The sequence below is a fragment of the Suricata suricatta genome, chromosome 5, assembly GCF_006229205.1.
Source record: "Suricata suricatta isolate VVHF042 chromosome 5, meerkat_22Aug2017_6uvM2_HiC, whole genome shotgun sequence".
NCBI classification, from domain to species: domain Eukaryota; kingdom Metazoa; phylum Chordata; class Mammalia; order Carnivora; family Herpestidae; genus Suricata; species Suricata suricatta.
In genome coordinates, this window is record NC_043704.1 from 129777649 (window position 1) to 129795970 (window position 18322).

The 18322-nt window shown below is 42.6% G+C and overlaps 2 protein-coding genes across 7 annotated transcripts in view; one reads left to right on the forward strand and one right to left on the reverse strand.

Annotated features, from left to right (window-relative positions):
- Positions 1 to 17352, reverse strand: METTL6 (methyltransferase like 6). 3 transcript variants are annotated; one of them, XM_029940330.1, is made up of 6 exons: positions 17334 to 17352; positions 15421 to 15808; positions 14205 to 14339; positions 8789 to 8959; positions 2071 to 2212; positions 1 to 294 (listed from the first exon to the last, which is right to left on the reverse strand). In XM_029940330.1, the coding sequence occupies exons 2-6, from the start codon at positions 15643 to 15645 to the stop codon at positions 113 to 115; spliced, it is 855 nt and encodes a 284-aa protein (XP_029796190.1). In that variant the 5' UTR covers positions 15646 to 15808; positions 17334 to 17352; the 3' UTR covers positions 1 to 112. The 3 variants fall into 3 exon arrangements, with proteins under 3 accessions (XP_029796190.1, XP_029796189.1, XP_029796191.1); XM_029940329.1 differs by lacking the exon at positions 17334 to 17352 and adding an exon at positions 16546 to 16695; XM_029940331.1 differs by lacking the exons at positions 14205 to 14339; positions 17334 to 17352 and adding an exon at positions 16546 to 16696.
- Positions 16428 to 18322, forward strand: part of EAF1 (ELL associated factor 1) — an 18098-nt gene continuing 16203 nt past the window's right edge. The window contains exon 1 of one of the 4 annotated variants that reach the window (XM_029940325.1): positions 16428 to 17039. In XM_029940325.1, coding sequence (XP_029796185.1) covers positions 16670 to 17039 — 370 coding nt within the window. In that variant the 5' untranslated portion in view covers positions 16428 to 16669. The remainder of the gene's footprint in view (positions 17040 to 18322) is intronic. The other 3 variants (XM_029940328.1, XM_029940327.1, XM_029940326.1) reach the window with 3 other exon arrangements.

Genomic DNA, 18322 nt, shown 5'->3' on the forward strand with positions numbered 1-18322 from the left:
CTTCCCCCTCTCATGCTCTCTCTCTGTATCAAAAATAAATAAAACATTAAAAAAATTAAAAAAATAAATTTTCCTCTTCAAGGGGAGGCACAAATGTCAACCTCGTGAAAGGTCAAGACTTGTGACCCAGGCCCAGGGTCGCAGGTGTTGGGTTCTTAGGACACTTCCGGAATTTGCTCTGAAGGAACACTCTCGGCACACACAGGCCTTCTTTTTTATTCACTGTCTCGCGAAACACATACTCGTTCACCACTTCTTCATAACCTGTGTCCAGAAAAAGACGAGCCAGGAATTCTGTAAGGAAGCAGATCAACAATGCTCATGGCTTTTTGTTTACTTATTTTTGAAAGACAGAAAGAGAAGAGAAGGAGCAGGGGAAGGCAGAAAGAGGGAGACGCAGAATCTGAAGCAAAATCTGTGCTGACAGCTCAGAGCCTGATACAGGGTTTGAACTCACAAACCCTGAAACCGTGACCTGAGCTGAAGTTGGATGCTTAACTGAGCCACTCAAGCGCCCTTGCAATGCTCATGGTCTTGATTCTACATTTACTCTGCAGTGGTCAAGAGGGGGGACAGGGGTAATGGTATTTTCTTAATATAACAAAAACTCCAGTGTTAAAATTTATATAAGATTTTGTTTTGGAAAGTAACACACTCCTACTTCTCATCTCACACCCAAATAGAAACCCCCAACTAAATAATTCATCAGAAAAGTTTAAGGACAACCTGGAGTATGGCCACTTTGCCCTACTGTAATTATTAGTCCCCAAATACAAAAGTCTGAGTGAAAAGAAACAAAATTCAAAGTGGCTAGATTCATACAAAGTCTTCTCCTAGAACCTCATCTACCCTAATACGAAGGAGGAAAATCTGTGACCAGTGTGGGGGGCGTGAGGGAATCCCTCTTCAGTGACATATCATAAGGAAAATTTAACCCAAATAATAATATATCACTACATGGTAACTGAAACAAACAGAGTGGGTATGTAGCGAAAATGAAGACTCTTAGGGTGCTACTCCCAAGAATGTGCTCGGACATACTCTGCAGATATCACTGCGTCTGCTCAATTATTTTCCATTGAGATTTCAGGAATCAGAGCATGAAAATTTTTAATTTTTCACCTGACATTTTATGGCTTTGCAGTTGTAAAGGTAATCACTCATGTCTGATTTCATTTTCAAGAAATACAAGTGGTTGTAAAAATAGTTCAAGAAGGTAATTATTTTGTGGTCCAAATTATTAAGTAGGCTTAAAACTAATGTTCAAAATATGTAGTATAAGACTGAAATAATGTTCAGTGGTTGGATGCTTCCCTTATCAAAGTGACTTTTTAGGGGCACCTGGATGGCTCAGTCAGTTGGGCGGCCGACTTCAGCTCAGGATAATCTCACGGTTCGTGAGTTCAGGCCCTGGATTGGGTGGCTCTGTGTTGACCACTCAGAGCCTGGAGTCTGCTCCAGATTCTGGGTCTCCCTCTCTCTCTGCCCCTCCCCTGTTTGTGCTCTGTCTCTCAAAAATGAGTAAATGTGAAGGAGGAATTTTTTAAAAAGTGACTTTTTAAAGACCTCTATAGTAAATTTTCATACTTAAAACCTTTATAAAAAAGGTTTCTTGCCTTATGACCTGGGAATGTAATCTCTAGGCATTATCCTGTCCTACTTGCTTTTTATTTATTTATTTTTAGTAACCTCCACACCCAATGTGGGGCTTGAACTTACAAGCCCCAAGATCAAGAGTCCCGTACACTCTTCTGACTGAGCCAGCCTGGCATCTTGTTTTCTTTGTGATGTAACAAACTGAAGATCCTGATTTGCCCTGATTTTCCAGCACATTTCCGGGCAGGGCAGCCACGAGGCATGTCAGAGCCTGTCCACTAACTAGACAGTCGCCAGAAGAGGCCTGTGAGCTCGCCATGGCTGGGGCTGTGTCCCTGTCATCCCAGACACTATGTGGTGTGCATCGGGAGACCGTTCCATCCAGGACCTTGCGCCACGTGCAGCCGCCCCCGATCCCCGACCAGCACAACAGTGATAATGCGAGCAAGGAAACATAAATTCCATTAACCTTACCATCAGTAAAAAAATACGATCTGGTTCCGTCTTGTCTAGCATAAAAGTTTTCTCCAAGTTTGCTGCCAGCTTTAAACCTAAGCATGGCATGATCGTATAGGCCATAGTCACGAAACAAGACACTTTTGCCTGGTTTCAATACCTATGAAACAAAAGCAGGTGGCACATAACTCTGGGGAACCCAGGCAAATAAAACTTGCTCAAATAAAATACAATCTGATTGATTTAGGGATTAAAATAACTTTCACTTGTGATATCTATGAAAGGAACGAGACTGACCATCCAGAGTTGGAAGGAAAAAGAGCCTCCTAATCAAAGGTACAGCAAGACCTGCTGGGCCCCATGCATTAGAGGGATACTTGAGCACTTACAGGGTTCAGTGTCATATTAATTAAAATGTTAACGACATAAAGTAAAAGTCTTATTATCTTAAGACATGTTCTCCTGACATTTTATTGGCCATCTCCTAGTATATGACCCTGAAGTCAAATTGGCCCTTTAAAAAAATATGTCATTTTGATTCTGATTCTAACTGGCTTTCCTCATTCTAAGTGTCAGCCTGGGTTTCACTGTGCTACAATTATGCAGAGCTTGCCCACCACACTAATGAGAGCACTCGGCAGTTCATTAGACAGGAGGGAGGGAGGGAGATAAAGAAATGGACACTACATAAGCGATTTCTACATGATTCACACCTCGGCCACAAAGTGGGGGGAGTCAAGACTCACATTTGGGTCAAAAGGCATGACACTGTAGAATCGGAGACACCTGCGATCCTGGAGAGGGGCCGGGGGAGGGGTCATTCCAATTCCCTTCACACTACCGACAAGAGAGGCTAAGGGGCGGAGGGGTAACCGAGGGTTCTTCCCACATGCGCTGTATGAGCGGTCCTCAGGTCAGCGCAGTAGTGTAGGGAAGGGGCTGGGGCAGGCCCAGCTGGAAGTCCCGCGTCACAGAGCAGGTGTCTCAAAAATTGGGAGGTGGCACCAGCAGGGTGTGGGTATTATAACTACCTCTAGCTTACAAAGCAAATAGCATATGCTTTTCAGAATGAAGAGAAAGTGGGATGTGCTGTGACATTTGCTTTTTATGTGAGAATTCTTTCAACATGCATTAACACTACCAAATACGAGTGAACTTAAAAGGGGACTTTACTTTTATTAAACCCTATTCTGTAGTTTCTTTTTATAAAGTAGGCTTCACGTCCAGCACAGAGATCAAGGCAAGGATTGAACTCACAACCCTGAAATCAAGACCTGAGCTGAGATCGGGGTGCTGGTGCCTCAGTCAGTTAAATGTCCCAACTTCAGCTCAGGTCATCTCATGGTTCGTGGGTTTGAGCCTCAAGTCAGGCTCTGTGCTGACATCGTGGAGCCTGGGGCCTCCTTCGGATTCTGTGTGTGTGTCTCTCTCTCCCTCCTCCCCCCTCTTTCTGTCCCTCCCTCCATCTCAAAAATAAATAAAACACTTCAAAAAAAACACACACACACATCTGAGCTGAGATCAAGACTTGGACACTTAACCAACTGAGCCACCCAGGCACCCTAATTAAACCTTATTCTGATTCATCACAACAATAAGATGATTTTTAAGACATGACATATTAGATCTTTTATGCAGTTTGACCTATTTCCTCTTGAATAGGGTATGAAAGATTTCCCCTAATATCTTCAAGTGAGCTGTAGTTTTCTCTTTTGGTAAATTCTTATCAATGAGGGCATGCATTTTAAATATCAATATTAAGAGCCTCTTGGGTAAAAAAAAAAAAAACACATCCTATCTTAGTCTAGAATGCTAAGTTTTAAAAAATGTGAATGATTATGAAGAGGAAATTCTGAAAAACTTAGTTTATATGAAAAAGGCTTATTTTTAATTATAGAAGGAAGGCAGGCTCCAATGGACAGCGGAAAGAGCACTCACTCAGGAATTTGAAAATCTTGAGTCATATCCCAGTTCTTCCATAACTAGTTGAATGACCTTGAGCAAGTAATTTCATCCCTGTGGTTTCTTGTCTGTAAAACAGTAAATTCAATACTAATGCCTCCTTTGATCATGGCACTGTACAGCTGACAGGCATTTTTCACTATATATTCCTTCATTCTCCAAAGGACTCTAAAAAGTAGGGGAGGGGAGGGAAGGGACGGGGGAAAGGTGTATTATACCCGCTTTACAGCAAGTAAGGCTCGGAGTCAAAGTGACTTCTCTGGATTTCAAGGCAAGTTGGTGGCACTGGCAGACATAAAAAATATCCAGGTTTTCTGATGACAAATTGTCTATTTTTACTTCATTCTATTCCCAAAATATGGGAATTCAACCTTAAGGTTGTCTTAAGTTGAAACCTAGTTTTAAAAATGCTCAGTGTTAACATTTTACAGTATCTTACAACAGCTTATTACTGTGGCTGTTCATGCGGCGCCTCAGAGCTGCCCACCTTTGGGTCTTACTGTCAGAGGCTTATTGTCTTACTGTCAGAGGCTGAGAGATTGTTTCTCCTTCTGTAATTTTCAGGTGAAGCACATCATTTCAAATGAATGCATGATGCAGTACGTATAATGGCAGAGACGGCAATCTACTACTGCTGTGAACTCATTCAGATCAGCTGAAAAAAGATCTCTCCTGGGAGTAAAAATAGAAATGGTAACTGCTGAAATGGAATCTGTTACTAAAGAAAGGCTACAACAGGGGCCAGCTGAGGACTGAGATGGCTCAACTCAACAAAAAAACGTTTCAGAACTAATCAAGCCATAAACAATATACTGTAAGTTTCCATTAAAAAATTTTTTAGTAGTTTATCCTGGGAGAGACAGAGACAGCGTGAGTGGGAGGAGGCAGAGAGAGACAGACAGACAAACGCAGAAAATTCCAAGCAGGCTCCACACTACCAGCGCAGAGTCTGACGTGGGGCACAAACTCACGAAACCACAAGACGGTGACCTGAGCTGAAAGAGGCGGTGCTGAACTGACTGAGCCACGGAGGCGTCCCTGTTGTTTCCAATTAAATCAAGAACAGGCAACTCCTGGCTTTGTCAGCCGTCTCTAATTCGGTTAGCCTAGCGGTATCTCACTGGGGGTTTATTTTACATTTCCTGCGGTGCTGAGGTGACCTTCTCATATGTGTTCTCTTCAATAAAATGATTATTCACATCTGCCCATCTTTCTATTAATTTGCTTGTATTTCTTCTTTCTTTCTTTGTATTTCTTTCACAGGAATTTCTCACGTATTCTGGGTACTAATCTTTTAACTGTTTTATAGACTTTATTTTCCCAACTTTTTTTTTTGTTTCTTTGTATTATATTGTCTTTTGAAGAACAAAAACTCCTACTTTTATTATAATCCTCTTTATGCTTACAATGTTTTGACTCATCTTTTGAGAAAACTCCCCACTGAGGTCATAAAGATTTTTTCCTGTAGTTTCTTCTGCAAGGCTTAAACTTACGTCTTTTTCACTTAAGTCTTTAATTCACCCGAGAACAATTTTTGTATAGGATGTGCAGGAGGAGTACCATCATTCTTTCCTACATGGACACCCAGTGGTCCCAGCATCACTTCCTGAACAGTCTCTATTTTCAGTGATCTTTGTTGTCACCTTTACCATATATCAAATCTCCATATATGCGTACATCTATTTGTAAGCTGTTACATTCAATTTGTCCCTCTGCTAACACCATTCCGTCTTAATTACTGTAGCAGTAAGAAGTCTTTTTATCTGGTATAGATCTCTCCCATCTTGTTTTTCTTCAAAAGTGTTTTGACCTTTGTTCTTTCATGTAAATTCAAAATCACCTTGTCAGTTTGCTCAAAAAGCAAACAAAAAACCCTACCAAACCTCCCCAAACAATCAAACAACAACAAAAAATAAAATGTACAGGGGAGCACATGGGTGACTCAGTCAGTTAAGCCTCTGACTCTTGGTTTCAGCTCAGGTCATGATCTGATGGTTTGTGGGTTTGAGCCTCTCACATCAGGCTCTGTGCTGACTGTGGAGCCTGCTTGGGATTCTCTTTCTCCCTTTTTCAAAATAAATAAACAAACAAAAATTTTTAAATTAAAAAAATTAAAAATGTATAATATTAAATGGAAAAGTAAGATTGCACAATGCATGTTACTCTTTTATTAAATGTATAGCTCGGTGACATCAAGTACAATACATTCTTCTTAGACTTTTGTAGTCTTTTAATATATTCTAAGTAGATAATTACATTACTTGCAAATGAGTTTTATCTCTCATCCCTATTTTCCCCCCATCTTTTATTTTCTTTCTTGGCTTTTTGAGCTGATTAGGACCGTCAGTATAATGCTGAAAAGAAATACGGATAGTCGGCACTCTAACCCCAGCACGTTCCAGATGCTCCTTATTCTGTCCCCATCTCCTAGTTCTCCCCATCCCTGAGCCCTTCCATCAGTGAGATCACTACCATCCACCTCTTCTGAATGTCGCCTTCACATTCTAGAGCTAACGACTATCCCTGAGGACACTGTTTTCCCTGCAATCTCTCAAGTCATGGCCGTGTTTTGTCTCCTCACCTTTGTACCACTGGGCTTGGACATGAGGCTGGTGCCCTTCATGCTTCTGACTGCTACTTTCTCGTGTATTCTCTCTCCTCCCTGAAATCCCCAGCTCTGAATCTCTTGTCATCAGATGGTATCATCCGCTATCCCTTAATCCTGTCATCTGTTAGTTCCAGCGTCATTTCCCTGCTTCATGATGAATGTTTCTGGTTTATTCTCCTATCCTACTCTATCCTATACTACTCCATTCTTAGTTCAGAGTAATTTCAATATATGTGGATTATCCCTCCAAATATGCTGGCCTCTTAATGACTTGAACTTTTCCAAGATCTTGTCCCTCCACCCTTTTAAACCACTCACTCCCACGGTGATGTCCTGAAGTCTTGTCAACACTAAAAAGCATAACCCCTCCAGCCTCTCAGAGTCATACAAATCATTTGGTCACCTCCCTACCCCATCTCTCCAGCTCTCTACTTCCCCATCTTTTACTACCCTTTGCCCTCACCTGGACCTTCAAATCAGGTGATCCTACCATCTTTTCCCTGATGCCCTCTCTTCCCTCTTTACCCAGCTTCAGTCCCATGCCCATTTGTGGGGATATGCTGGGTTCTCATCTGCTCAGATACCAGGGGCAGGGAAAGGGGAAGTAAGGAGAAAACAACCTTACAAAACTTCACAAGCAGGGAGCTGAAACCACCGTGGCAATATCTGAATTTCTTAAAAATATTGTTTTACTTCAGAATGATTACTCCCTAAAAGGTTTCCAGTGTCTTGAAACTTGTTTCACTACTTAAAAAACATGTAAAACATCTACTTTTTCAACTTGCTGAATGTTCTCTTCTCCCTTTTATAAAGCAGACTGACTGAAGCCCCTGCCTCACTGCACAGGTGAGGCTTGACAGGCTTTCTAGAATGTGTGCCCTTGCTAGTTAGTGGCCCCCAGGTCACCTGTATGCTTATCACTGGTCACTTGTGTTGGTTCCCAAACTTGCTTACACCAACTGTACTTAGATTTAGAGTTATACGTGAATGTATAAACAATGCAATGCAAATAAAGAGCATTTTTATTTTCTATGAAAAGTACACTGAATACTTTTGGAAAGATCTGAGAGAGGTGCCCTGAACAAACTGCTGTTAGTTATGGGGGAATCAAAGGTAAGTCTGGGTAAAAGTATAAAAAAATCTGCCCTCACATTACTTTCCAATTGTTTTTAAGTCTTTGTCCCACTTTTAAAGAAGCCAAAATTCTACTATGTACGTGGTCCGTAAGACGGTAAGAAAGATGGTGCGTAGCCACATACTCAAAGAAAGGGCTGTGGTTCGACATCAAAAGAGTGACAGAAGAGTGCTGACATATTTTAAGTTATAATGAAATGTTTAAGGTAAGAATGCACCTTTTTCATGATTTTTTTATTTAGTTGACTTTTAAATTAATCAACACTATTGCCACAGGTTAGAGAGCTTCCACTGCAGTTTATAAAGCAGCCTCAGTCATGATCTCACCTGCATCTCACAATAACCCTGGCAGACGCCCCCATTTTACAGCCAAGGACACTGAAGCCCAAGGAAGAAAGATGAGGTGATCTGTCTTGAGTCACATGACTTGAGAGTGATGCTTTACTTCCCAAGGGCTACAGCAGCCTCTGAACGGCCAGAGCAGTCTGGCTTCTCCTCCTTCTAATAATAACGATGACAGTGACAACAACCGCTAATTTTTAAACAGCACTTACCACGTTCAAGGCATTGTTCTGGGTGCTTTGTACATATTTCATGTGTTTCATACAATCTGGTATCTCAGTATTACACAGGTTATAAAACTGAGGCTCAGGGAGGAAAGGAACTTGCCTGAGCAGGGAAGCCAGGTTTTGAGCCTAGGCACTCCGAAGCCAGACTCTGCATTCTTGACCTCAAGCCATACCTTCCTCTCCTTTTACAGCAGGGACTGCCTGCATTTATTCCAGGCACAGAGGCCAGGTAACTGCCATATCATCCTCGCTCCAAAGCTGGCCAAACTGAAGAGCAGTGATGGCTACCAGACAAAGCAGAATTCAAAGTGAATGTTTTATGTAAGAGAAGCCCTTCCCTACACTGACCGCATGGCCTATACCTCGTTAGAATGAGAGGACTCTGTGAATCTAGGCATGAGCCTCAGAGGGGTGGTAAACCAAAAGATCAGCATGTCCAACCTCCAAGCTCCAAATTACTAACCTGGTAAATGTTTTGTAAGACAAGGTGCATCTTATCAGGGTGAACAGCAGAGAGTACAAATATCAACATGACAACATCCACAGACTCGGGGGGCATGTGTTCCAGAAGGTCATCTTTGGTTAGATCACACTGGAACACCTTGCATCTTTCTGTGTCATATAAAGGATTTTGCTAGAGAAGGGGGAAAAAGAATAGAATTTTAATGCAACATTCATGTTGATACACACAGAAAAATACCACATCAAAAGGAGATCCCATGGGAAAAAATACAAGGAGATCCTATTTTCACTTGTGCACTGCTACACAAAATCAAAGATGACTTCATTACTGAATAAAACTGAGTAATGCGCCATTTGCAGCTAACGCACGCAGTATTCAATATGACTAGGAGGGGCGAGGTTTCATTTTAACCAATCATCTTTAACTGAGGAGAGAACACAGGCTATCATATGTTCAAACCTGAGCATTCTAGAAGCACATATTTCTAAAGAGATAAGTCAAAACTGACCTGTGCTTCTTTAATCCTCCCATGAAATCACCCATTACAAGCCTAAATCCTCTGAGAAGTCCTTCCCAATCCACTCATGGAGATGCTCCCACAGTTCTGGGCATATTTTCCCTTGAGACAGCAAGCTAAATAAACCTAACTTTTCTTCTTCTTCTTTTTTTTTTTTTTACACCTGTGTTCCTGTACATTTTGGGGGGTGGGTTTAAAAGCATTATCAACAAAGATACATACAATACTCTTATAAAGAGTATCATAAAATCTAAGGTATTATAAGAGCATTATAAAAAATATCAAACTTTTCTATAATGTAAATAAGGACTCCAATACATACAAAGTTCCTGGATGGGAAGATTCAATATTGAAAAGACATTAATTCTACCTATAAATGCACTTCTAAATCCAATGCAGTCTCAATAGAATCCCAATCGATTTCTAGAAACTTGACAAAAAGGCAAATTTGATCGATCTGGAAGCAAAAAACTTTAGGAACAGTCGAGCCGATTTTCAAGTTGAAGAACAATGGAGGAGAAGGTACACTACTGGACTTCAGGGCATATTACAAAGTGCAGTCCTAGAGAATGAGGTTTGAGAACGGAGACACAGATCACAAAGACATATCAGAGTCCCCAAAACAGACCCATGTATACAGAGGAATTTAGTATTGCATATGACAAGAAACAAGTGACAAAGATGACATATCAAAAAAGGTAGACAATAAAAGTGATAATTATCAGGGAAAAGTGGATTTTCTCATTCAATTTGTTGTGTCAGAACAACCAGCTACACACTGTGTTAAAGGATAATTGGTTACCCAGGTGACTTAAAGGTTAGAGGCTGAGTTCGAAGATGTACAGAGGTATAAAAAGCAGTTCCCGTCCTTACAATAAGAAAAAAGGTGGACAGCCAGCCAAGTCATGACTTTTTTGTAAACCCATCAAAAATAGAGGTGAAAGAATCTGGAGACAGACAAGTGCCTTCTGGCAGAGACAGGACCAAAGCATTTGCTTACCTGAGGCAGAAACCCCCAGACTAGAAAGATAAAGCTAGAAATCTGATAAATTGCTGCAGACTGAGTGTGCATGTGATAGTGTGAAGCCTCTGGGGACTGAAGTAATAAGGACATTTCCCATCTTTTTATAGGTGTTTCCTCTAACATCACAGGACTTTCAGAGAAGATGATGCTCCATCTAGCGCTAAGCTTTCTCCTTTAAAGAAAAAAAGATTTAAACTACAGGGGAAAGGTCACCTGAAGCCTGCAGCTTTAGGGTGATGCCACTGCCAAGAGGGGAGGAAACTGCTCCGCTCAGACCCATTCTTAATTTTTTTTCCCCAATAATCTCTATAACCCAACATAAGGCTTGAACTCACAACCCTGAGATCAAGAGTCACATGCTCTTCAGACTGAACCAGCAGCCCCAGACCTAGTCTTTTGTTTGTTTGTTTGGTGGAGTGGTGAGGGATTGATAGACCTAGTCTTAATCTGAAGGGGGAATGGCCTCAAGACCATAGAGGAGGACACTAGTTATACCTCCTGAGGGAGGAAAGGGACAGGAAAGCTCTAGTCCTAGAGCAGCAGACACACTTGTGAAGGTCACGCTCCTGAGACACAGGCCCACTATACAGTTGGAAAACTGAGACTCAGAACATCAGATAACAATCCCTTCTCCCACACCTTACCACAAGTCTCCAGCGGTACTAACAACAGTGGGTTGTAGCTGGGAAGGTTGCAAGAGATAGGATCTTTCCCAGGAACAGTACGAAGAACAGACCCAAGCCAAAAGGGGAGACATAAACCAAGGCACCAGAGGACTCTGAAGTCTCCCGTGTCCATGGCAACGATAAACCTCACAGGTAACTGTAACAATAACAGATTTCAAACAATCTAGATTATGACAAATCCTTATTACCGCAGTATCCATAGCCCTACATAACATACCTGGCTTTCAGCAAAGAAAAAGTCCAAGGCATACCAAAAGGCAAGAAACAACAGTCTAAAGAGACAAAGCAATCATCAGAACCAGACTCACATATCACACTAAAAGTGTGGGCATTTAAAATAACTGTAATTAATAAGTTAAACACTCTAATTAAAAATATAGGCAAAAAAAGATCAAACAGGTCATTTGAACAGAGAAATAGAAACTACAAAAAGAATCAACTAGATAAACTAAAAACCAGAAACACAGTAACAAAAATGAAGACTGCTTCTGAAAGGCTCATCAATATGAACATTTACTACCTAAGGAGTCAGTAAACTTGAAGATAGATGAAAAAATTACACAAACTGAAAATGCAAAGAGAAAAAAAGGTAACAAAACAAACCACCATCCAAGAGCTGTGGGACAACAGCAAATGGTATAGTACACATGTAATTAGAATCTCAGAAGAAGAGAGAACAGAGCTGAAGAAATATTTGAAGAAATAATGGTCAAAATTTTTCCATATTAAAAAAACCTAAGAACCAAAACTTTAGAAATACATAGAAGGCTATAGAACTCTTAAACAAGACTTAAAACCTTAGAGCCTCAAAAGGAAAAAATTAATAAATTTGCACAGTTTAAATCCCGTTGAGGGGCGCCTGGGTGGCTCAGTCAGTTAAGTGTCTGGCTTCAGCTCAGGTCACGATCTCATGGTTTGTGGGTTCGAGCCCCGTGTCGGGCTCTGTGCTGACAGTTCAGAGCCTGGAGCCTTGTCTCCCTCTCTCTCTGACCCTCCCCTGCTCATGCTGTCTCTGTCTCTCAAAAATAAATAAAAAATAGGGAAAAAATTTTTTTAAATCCCGTAAAAAGACAAACCATAAAACAATGCTAAGTAAACTAGAAATGTTTGTAAAAAACGAACAGAATATCCAGAATATACCCTAATGGAAATGACAGAAAAATGAGCAAATGTTATGAACAGATAATTCACACAATAATACAAGCTCCACCTGAGGGCTTTTTGTATTTTGTTCACGACTTAGTCCCAGTGTGTAGAACAGTGACTGGCACATGCTAGGCTCTTGATAAATATATGTGGAATAAAGAAACTCACAATCAGAAGAAAAACTAATGCTTATTTACACATACAAGGGAGAAACAAATTAAATTATAGAGTATCACTTTTGCCCATAAGATTAGAAGATATAAAAAAGACTGATATCAAACACTGAGGGCACAGACAGAATAGCAGCTGCTATATATGAAAACTTGTATGTGTATAGTTTCTCCAAGGAATTCTTCCATCACCACAGAGAAAAGTGCACACTCATGGTTTACGGCGTGGCACATAATGCTGATTATATTAGCCCTATTTGTAAGAATAGAAAATTAGAAATGATTCAAACAAATATCAACAGGGTAACTGTTAAAGCACAGTATATGCATTCCATGGAATACTACAACAGCTGAGTAACATAGAGTAGACCTGTATGTTCTGAGACCAAATAAGTACATGAATGACTGAATGAATGAAATAAATAAAAACTCTACAAGATAGGACGTGGAATGAAGACAGCAAGTTATAGTACAACGTAATACCACGGCTGAAAAACTTCTAGTGGATCCTACAGCTGTGAGAGGTTGATGGGAAGTTAGATATTTGCCCAAGTATCCCCCACATATTTGTTAATAGCAAAAGGTAAATACTTGTACCCCTTAGGAAGGTACTTTTTAGGTAGGAACTAGGTAGTTACTTCCTTAATGCAGAGATCAAAACTACAGCTAGCATCACTTCTAGTGGTTTCCAGACATTAATGCCTCCTGACAGGATGCAGTATCAAAGATACAACATCACTTATTACAGAATTTTGCCAAAAATATTTTACCTGGTTTAAATCTAACTTCTGGTTTACAATAAAGGAAATACAAAGGATAAAGAAACAAGTTGAACAATGATATGAATAAACAGTCAGACCAATATCGAATGTGGAACTGAATTACAGAAAATGGCTTGCTCTTCAAAAGCTCAATCCCCGTGGACAAAAAGTCAAGGGGAAGGGCAGGAATGTTTTAGGCTAAGGAGATTTAAGGTACATTAAGAAGTACAAGATTTAGTCCTTGATTAAAAACAGCTATCAAAGACACTTGGGACTATTTAGGTAAATCTAAATCCATCCTGAATGTTAATGACATTAGGGGATTACATATATTGCAGCCATGCAGAAAAAGTCCTTATTTTTTTAGTAAGTATGCAGACATATTTGGGATGGAAGTGTCTTGACATCTATAATTTAAAATACTTCAGCAAAGAAAAAGTCTATAATGCAAATGTACAAAATTCTGGCAATCATTCAATTTGGGTATAAGTATATGGTAGTTCTTTTTACTTTTCTTTCTTTCTTTAAATTTTTTTTAATGTTTATTTACATATTTTTGAGAAACAGAGAGAGACAGCACAAGCAGGGGAGGGGTAAAGAGAGAGGGAGACACAGAATCCAAAGCAGGCTCCAGGCTCTGAGCTGTCAGCACAGAGCACGATGCGGGGCTCGAGCCCACGAACCGTGAGATTACGCCCTGAGCCAAGCAGGACACTTAACCAACTGAGCCACCCAGGCACCCCTCTACTTTTCTGAATAAAGCTGTGTTTCCTTTTTTTTAATTTTAGAGACAGAGAGAGCACAAGCAGAGGAGGTGTATAGCAAAAAAGAATCCCTAGGAGGTTCCATGCTGAGGCTTAATCCACGACCCTGGGATCATGATCTGAGCTGAAACCAAGAGTTAGATGTTCAACTAACTGAGCCACCCAAGTGCCCCAAAGCTGTGTTTCTGTAAGTATGATACATGTATGTAAACCAAAAAACACATTCATGGTGGTCTTAGCTGGTTAGCTTCAAAGAGAGAACTAGAATTAAGCAAATGGCCAGAGAGGGTGGGTCAAAGAAATCTAAGAAAACAGCAACATAACAGAATACGTGGACGAGGCACCAACCTTGACATACTCAACGGCTCTTGGAGAGAAGTCACAGGCATAGGCAAAGATATTCAGATCTTCTTCTAAAAGTGGGAATAAACAGTTCCCAACACCACAGCCAGCTTCAAGCACAGTCAATTTTTGATCTTCAAACTGGAGAAAGAGAATGCAAAGTCGCTTGCATCACAGAGAAAGAAATCAAACTACAAGAATATGTCTCCAAACATGAGAGGCAAGGTCTCTGCCCCTATAGAGCGGACAGTAAACAACTGACCTGAAAACCTAAAGCTAATGATACCTTACTTGTCCAACATCGCGCAGCTTGGTATAAAGAAAACATAGCAGGGGCGCCTAGGTGGCTCAGTCAGTTAGGCATCCCCCCCGCCCCCTTTTTATAATGTTTAATTTTTTTGAAAGAGACTCGGGCAAGCAGGAGCTGGGGAGAGAGAGAGGAGAACAGAAGATCCAAAGTGGGCTCCGCGCTGACTGCAGAGAGCCTGATGTGGGCCTGGAACCCATGAACCCTAGATCATGACCTGAGGTGATGTCGAGTGCTCAACCAGCTGAGCCACCCAGGCGCCCCAGAGATCCGACTCTTGATTTCAGCTCAGGTCATAATCTCATGGTCATGAGATCAAGCCCAGAATTGGGCTCCACACTGAATATGGGGTCTCCTTGGGATTCTCTCTCTCAAGTAAATAAACATTAAGAAAAAGAAGAAAACACAGCATAACAGCTAAAAGAATAGGCTCTGGGACCAACCTGCTTGCACTAAAATCTGGACTTCCCCCTCATCGTGTTCTATCATTAGACAAATCTCTTAAAAGAGCTTTGTGCCCCATTTTACCCACAAGTGGGGATAACAAAGATGCCTACCTCACAGTGTAACTTTAAGGCTTAAATTACACAACACGTGTGAAGTTCTAGAAAAGGGCCATGGCAAAGTGTTCATCGTCTTTATTATGAATCTGAATCTATCACTGAAGTCACTCAGTATCAATTTAATATTTATGACTTTTAGACTGGCTTTAAGAAACAGAAAATGTCCTCGAAAGCTCTCTTTCCTACATATAACCCAGGACCTACTAAATCCAATGGAGACCAAACAGTGTATCCCTAAGGAGCAAAGCATTTTGACTCAAATTCTCTACTTCACATTCCCTGTAGGAAGGCAATAAACACTCCTCTTCACATTTTAAATGAAAAACTCAAATAAGGTGCAATATTAGTTTACCTCTCTACATGATCTGAGCTCCTCAAACTCTCTGGTGGTCCAGTGTCTATCTTTGAAGAAGTTAGTGCTATTTCTTTTGTAAAAAAGGTCCCAGTTCCTCTGAGCCTCTTTTTCCAGTTTTTGCTGTTTGAAATCAGACATTAAGGCTTGGTCTCTTTTTAATTTCTCCTCTTCTTCAGAGCTCAGAATCCTTGCCTGCAGCCCCTTCCTTGGCAAAGAAGCCATCTCCTAAGTAGACGGTAATATATTTAACACTGTTGAAGGATCTCCAACCCTGAAGAACCTGAGGAATCCACGCTGATACTGCAGACATAGGAGGATTTGTGGTTTGTTTTTTTTTTCAGGTGTGGTTTTTCTGTCGGGCTCAAGCCTCAGGCAGCATTGGGTCCTTTGCAGAAAAAAGGAGATTCTGGTTAGTGGTACTAGGGAAGTTTTTAAGACTCTGGTTAGGGGCTCTACAACAGTTCTTCCACCAAACAGTTCAATTCGCCATATTCTATAGGCTGACACTACACTAAAACCCTGCCCACTATACAAGACGTCGGTCAGAAAGAAGACCAAGACAGAGTCCCTCCTTTCCGAGGCCTTACGTTCAGTGGCCAGGGCTCTCACGCACCAAACTCTAGTTCAAACCAGAACAAGTCAACTATTAATAAATCGGTTTAGTTTAGAAAAAGGACCCTCCCAAGAATTGGCTGAGAAATGTAAGGGGGGAAACATCAAATTTTAGTGCCCGTGAAAGGGTGACTTAAAACAACCATAAGAGCTTCCCGAAACGGCTACGGGTGGTCAAGTGGGGTGATCGTTTCCCAAGGATCCGAGACTCAGTTTCGGGGGGAAATTACTAGCTAAGCCCGGCAGCCTGAGTCTTTGATCGCACCCCCAGGAGGCCAACCTCAAGAACCAAGGGGAGCGTCGCTTTCCAGGGGCTGATGCTCTCGCTCCTCCACTAATGCGTAAAGGACAAGAGGCCAGTGACGCATAGGGTACGGTCGGTAGGGCTCCGGACGCTCGGGGGAAACTAGGCCGCCCCGGCCGCCAGAGCCTGCGGGGAGCTGGCCACGCTGGCACGAGTTCATCTAGCTCGCCGCGCTCGGGCTCACCGTCATCAGTTCTTACACTCACCTCGACGGGTAGGGACGGACGCACTCAGCCCTCGACCCGTCCCGGCCTCGGAAGTAAAAATCAAGGAGCTCCGGCCCCGGGACGAACCCGCCTCAGAAACCTTTCCCGGCGGAATCCTTCGGCCATGGCCCCGCCCCCGCCACTTCCGCCACGCACCCAGAGGGCCCTCCCCGACGCCGGAAGTCCCGCGGCCCTGCTTCCGCGCAATCCTCTCCCACCCCGCCGCGGAGGAGAGGACCTGCTTCCGGCCCCGTGTGGGTGCCGGCTCCGCTCGCCGTGCGTTCCCGAGCGCTGTTCTGGGAGCTTCGTTTCCCCGGACGCCGGTGTCGGAAGCTCGGGTCGCGGCTGCGCCAGGAGAGCGCCGGTCCGGGCGCTAGGCTCGTGCGGGGCCATGAACGGGACCGCGAACCCGTTGCTGGATCGCGAGGAACACTGCCTGCGGCTTGGGGAGAGCTTCGAGAAGCGGCCGCGGGCCTCTTTCCACACCATTCGCTGTAAGCCAGCCCTCCCCTCTGTTCTCTTCGGCCGCCTCTTACCAACCTGACTCCTCTTCCCTCAGCCCTCCAAAGCCCAGGGAACCTCCTGCCTACGTCAGCTCCCTCCTCTCTTCGCCCAGATCCTCCTGGACCTCGATCCACCCCCCCCCAACTTCCAGCTCACTCCCAAAACCAAACCCTTCGCCACTCCCAACTGTTCATCTGCCTCGTGGTCCCAAATACTTCTTCCGTTGGGTATTGGCTCCTTTGTTTTTCATCCGCCCGCCCAGCCTTTCCTTATGCGAAACTTACCCCCTCTTTAATTACTGAAAGACTGTGACTTCACATCAGACTCCAGTTCTCCCTCAAATCCTTCCCCCTTTCTGATGACCCGACCGGGGTCCTCCACGTTTAAAGGACTCTTCCTGTTTGCTTCTGAGCCTTATCGATTCCCTCCTATTACATTCTCCGCTTCCCCGTGTTCCTTAGCCTTGATTCCTCGGTCACCCTGAGTCTGCGCTTCCTCCCCCTGGCAGCCTCAAAGAGTCTTCAGCCTCTGTGCGCTCCACCCGTCTTCCTCCTCCAGCTTTCTGTACCTCGTTTGACTTTGCTGTCTTTTGAGGTCACCTCTACTTCCCAGACTTTAACTCAGCACTGAGCCCCATGTGAGTGAAGAATAAACTGGTATAAGTTAAAGCTTGATTTATGTTTGGAAGCAGAGGAAAGGAGGCATAAAGGATGTCCAAATAGTCGTTATGCTGGACCTTCTTTTTCTACATGATTACAGATCTGTTGAGGGAGGGCACGTCCACTCTGTGTCCTGGGTAAAGTTTTGGCTGTTAGGGATGGGCTGACTGAGCATCCTTCTGTGTTTCACAAGCTTTTCTGGTATCCGTCAGCCCTAATGCTGGTTAAGACTTGTTTTTGCCTAAGGAACTAATAAATGTGACTCAACACATTGGAAGAGGGTGTGTTAGATAATGAAGTTCCATATTTCTGTGGTCTCTTGCCATACCATTGCTGTCTCTACTGACAGATCAGTTCTTTCAGAGGGAGGATATTGGGAATGTGATAAGAGCATCGTTTTCTGAGCAGTTTACTAAATTGATGTTTTAGTAGAGGAAGAGCAATGTGGAATTTAAATGAGACCCTTCAGAATATGCACCTGTCTTGCAGTTTGAGGCCAGTCTATGGCAGAATGGAATAAGATGGCTATTCGTGGTATATATTAGCAATTGAGAGATATGGGCAGGATTAACCTTTGGAGATACACTTCACCCATCTGTTCTGTACTTTTAGAA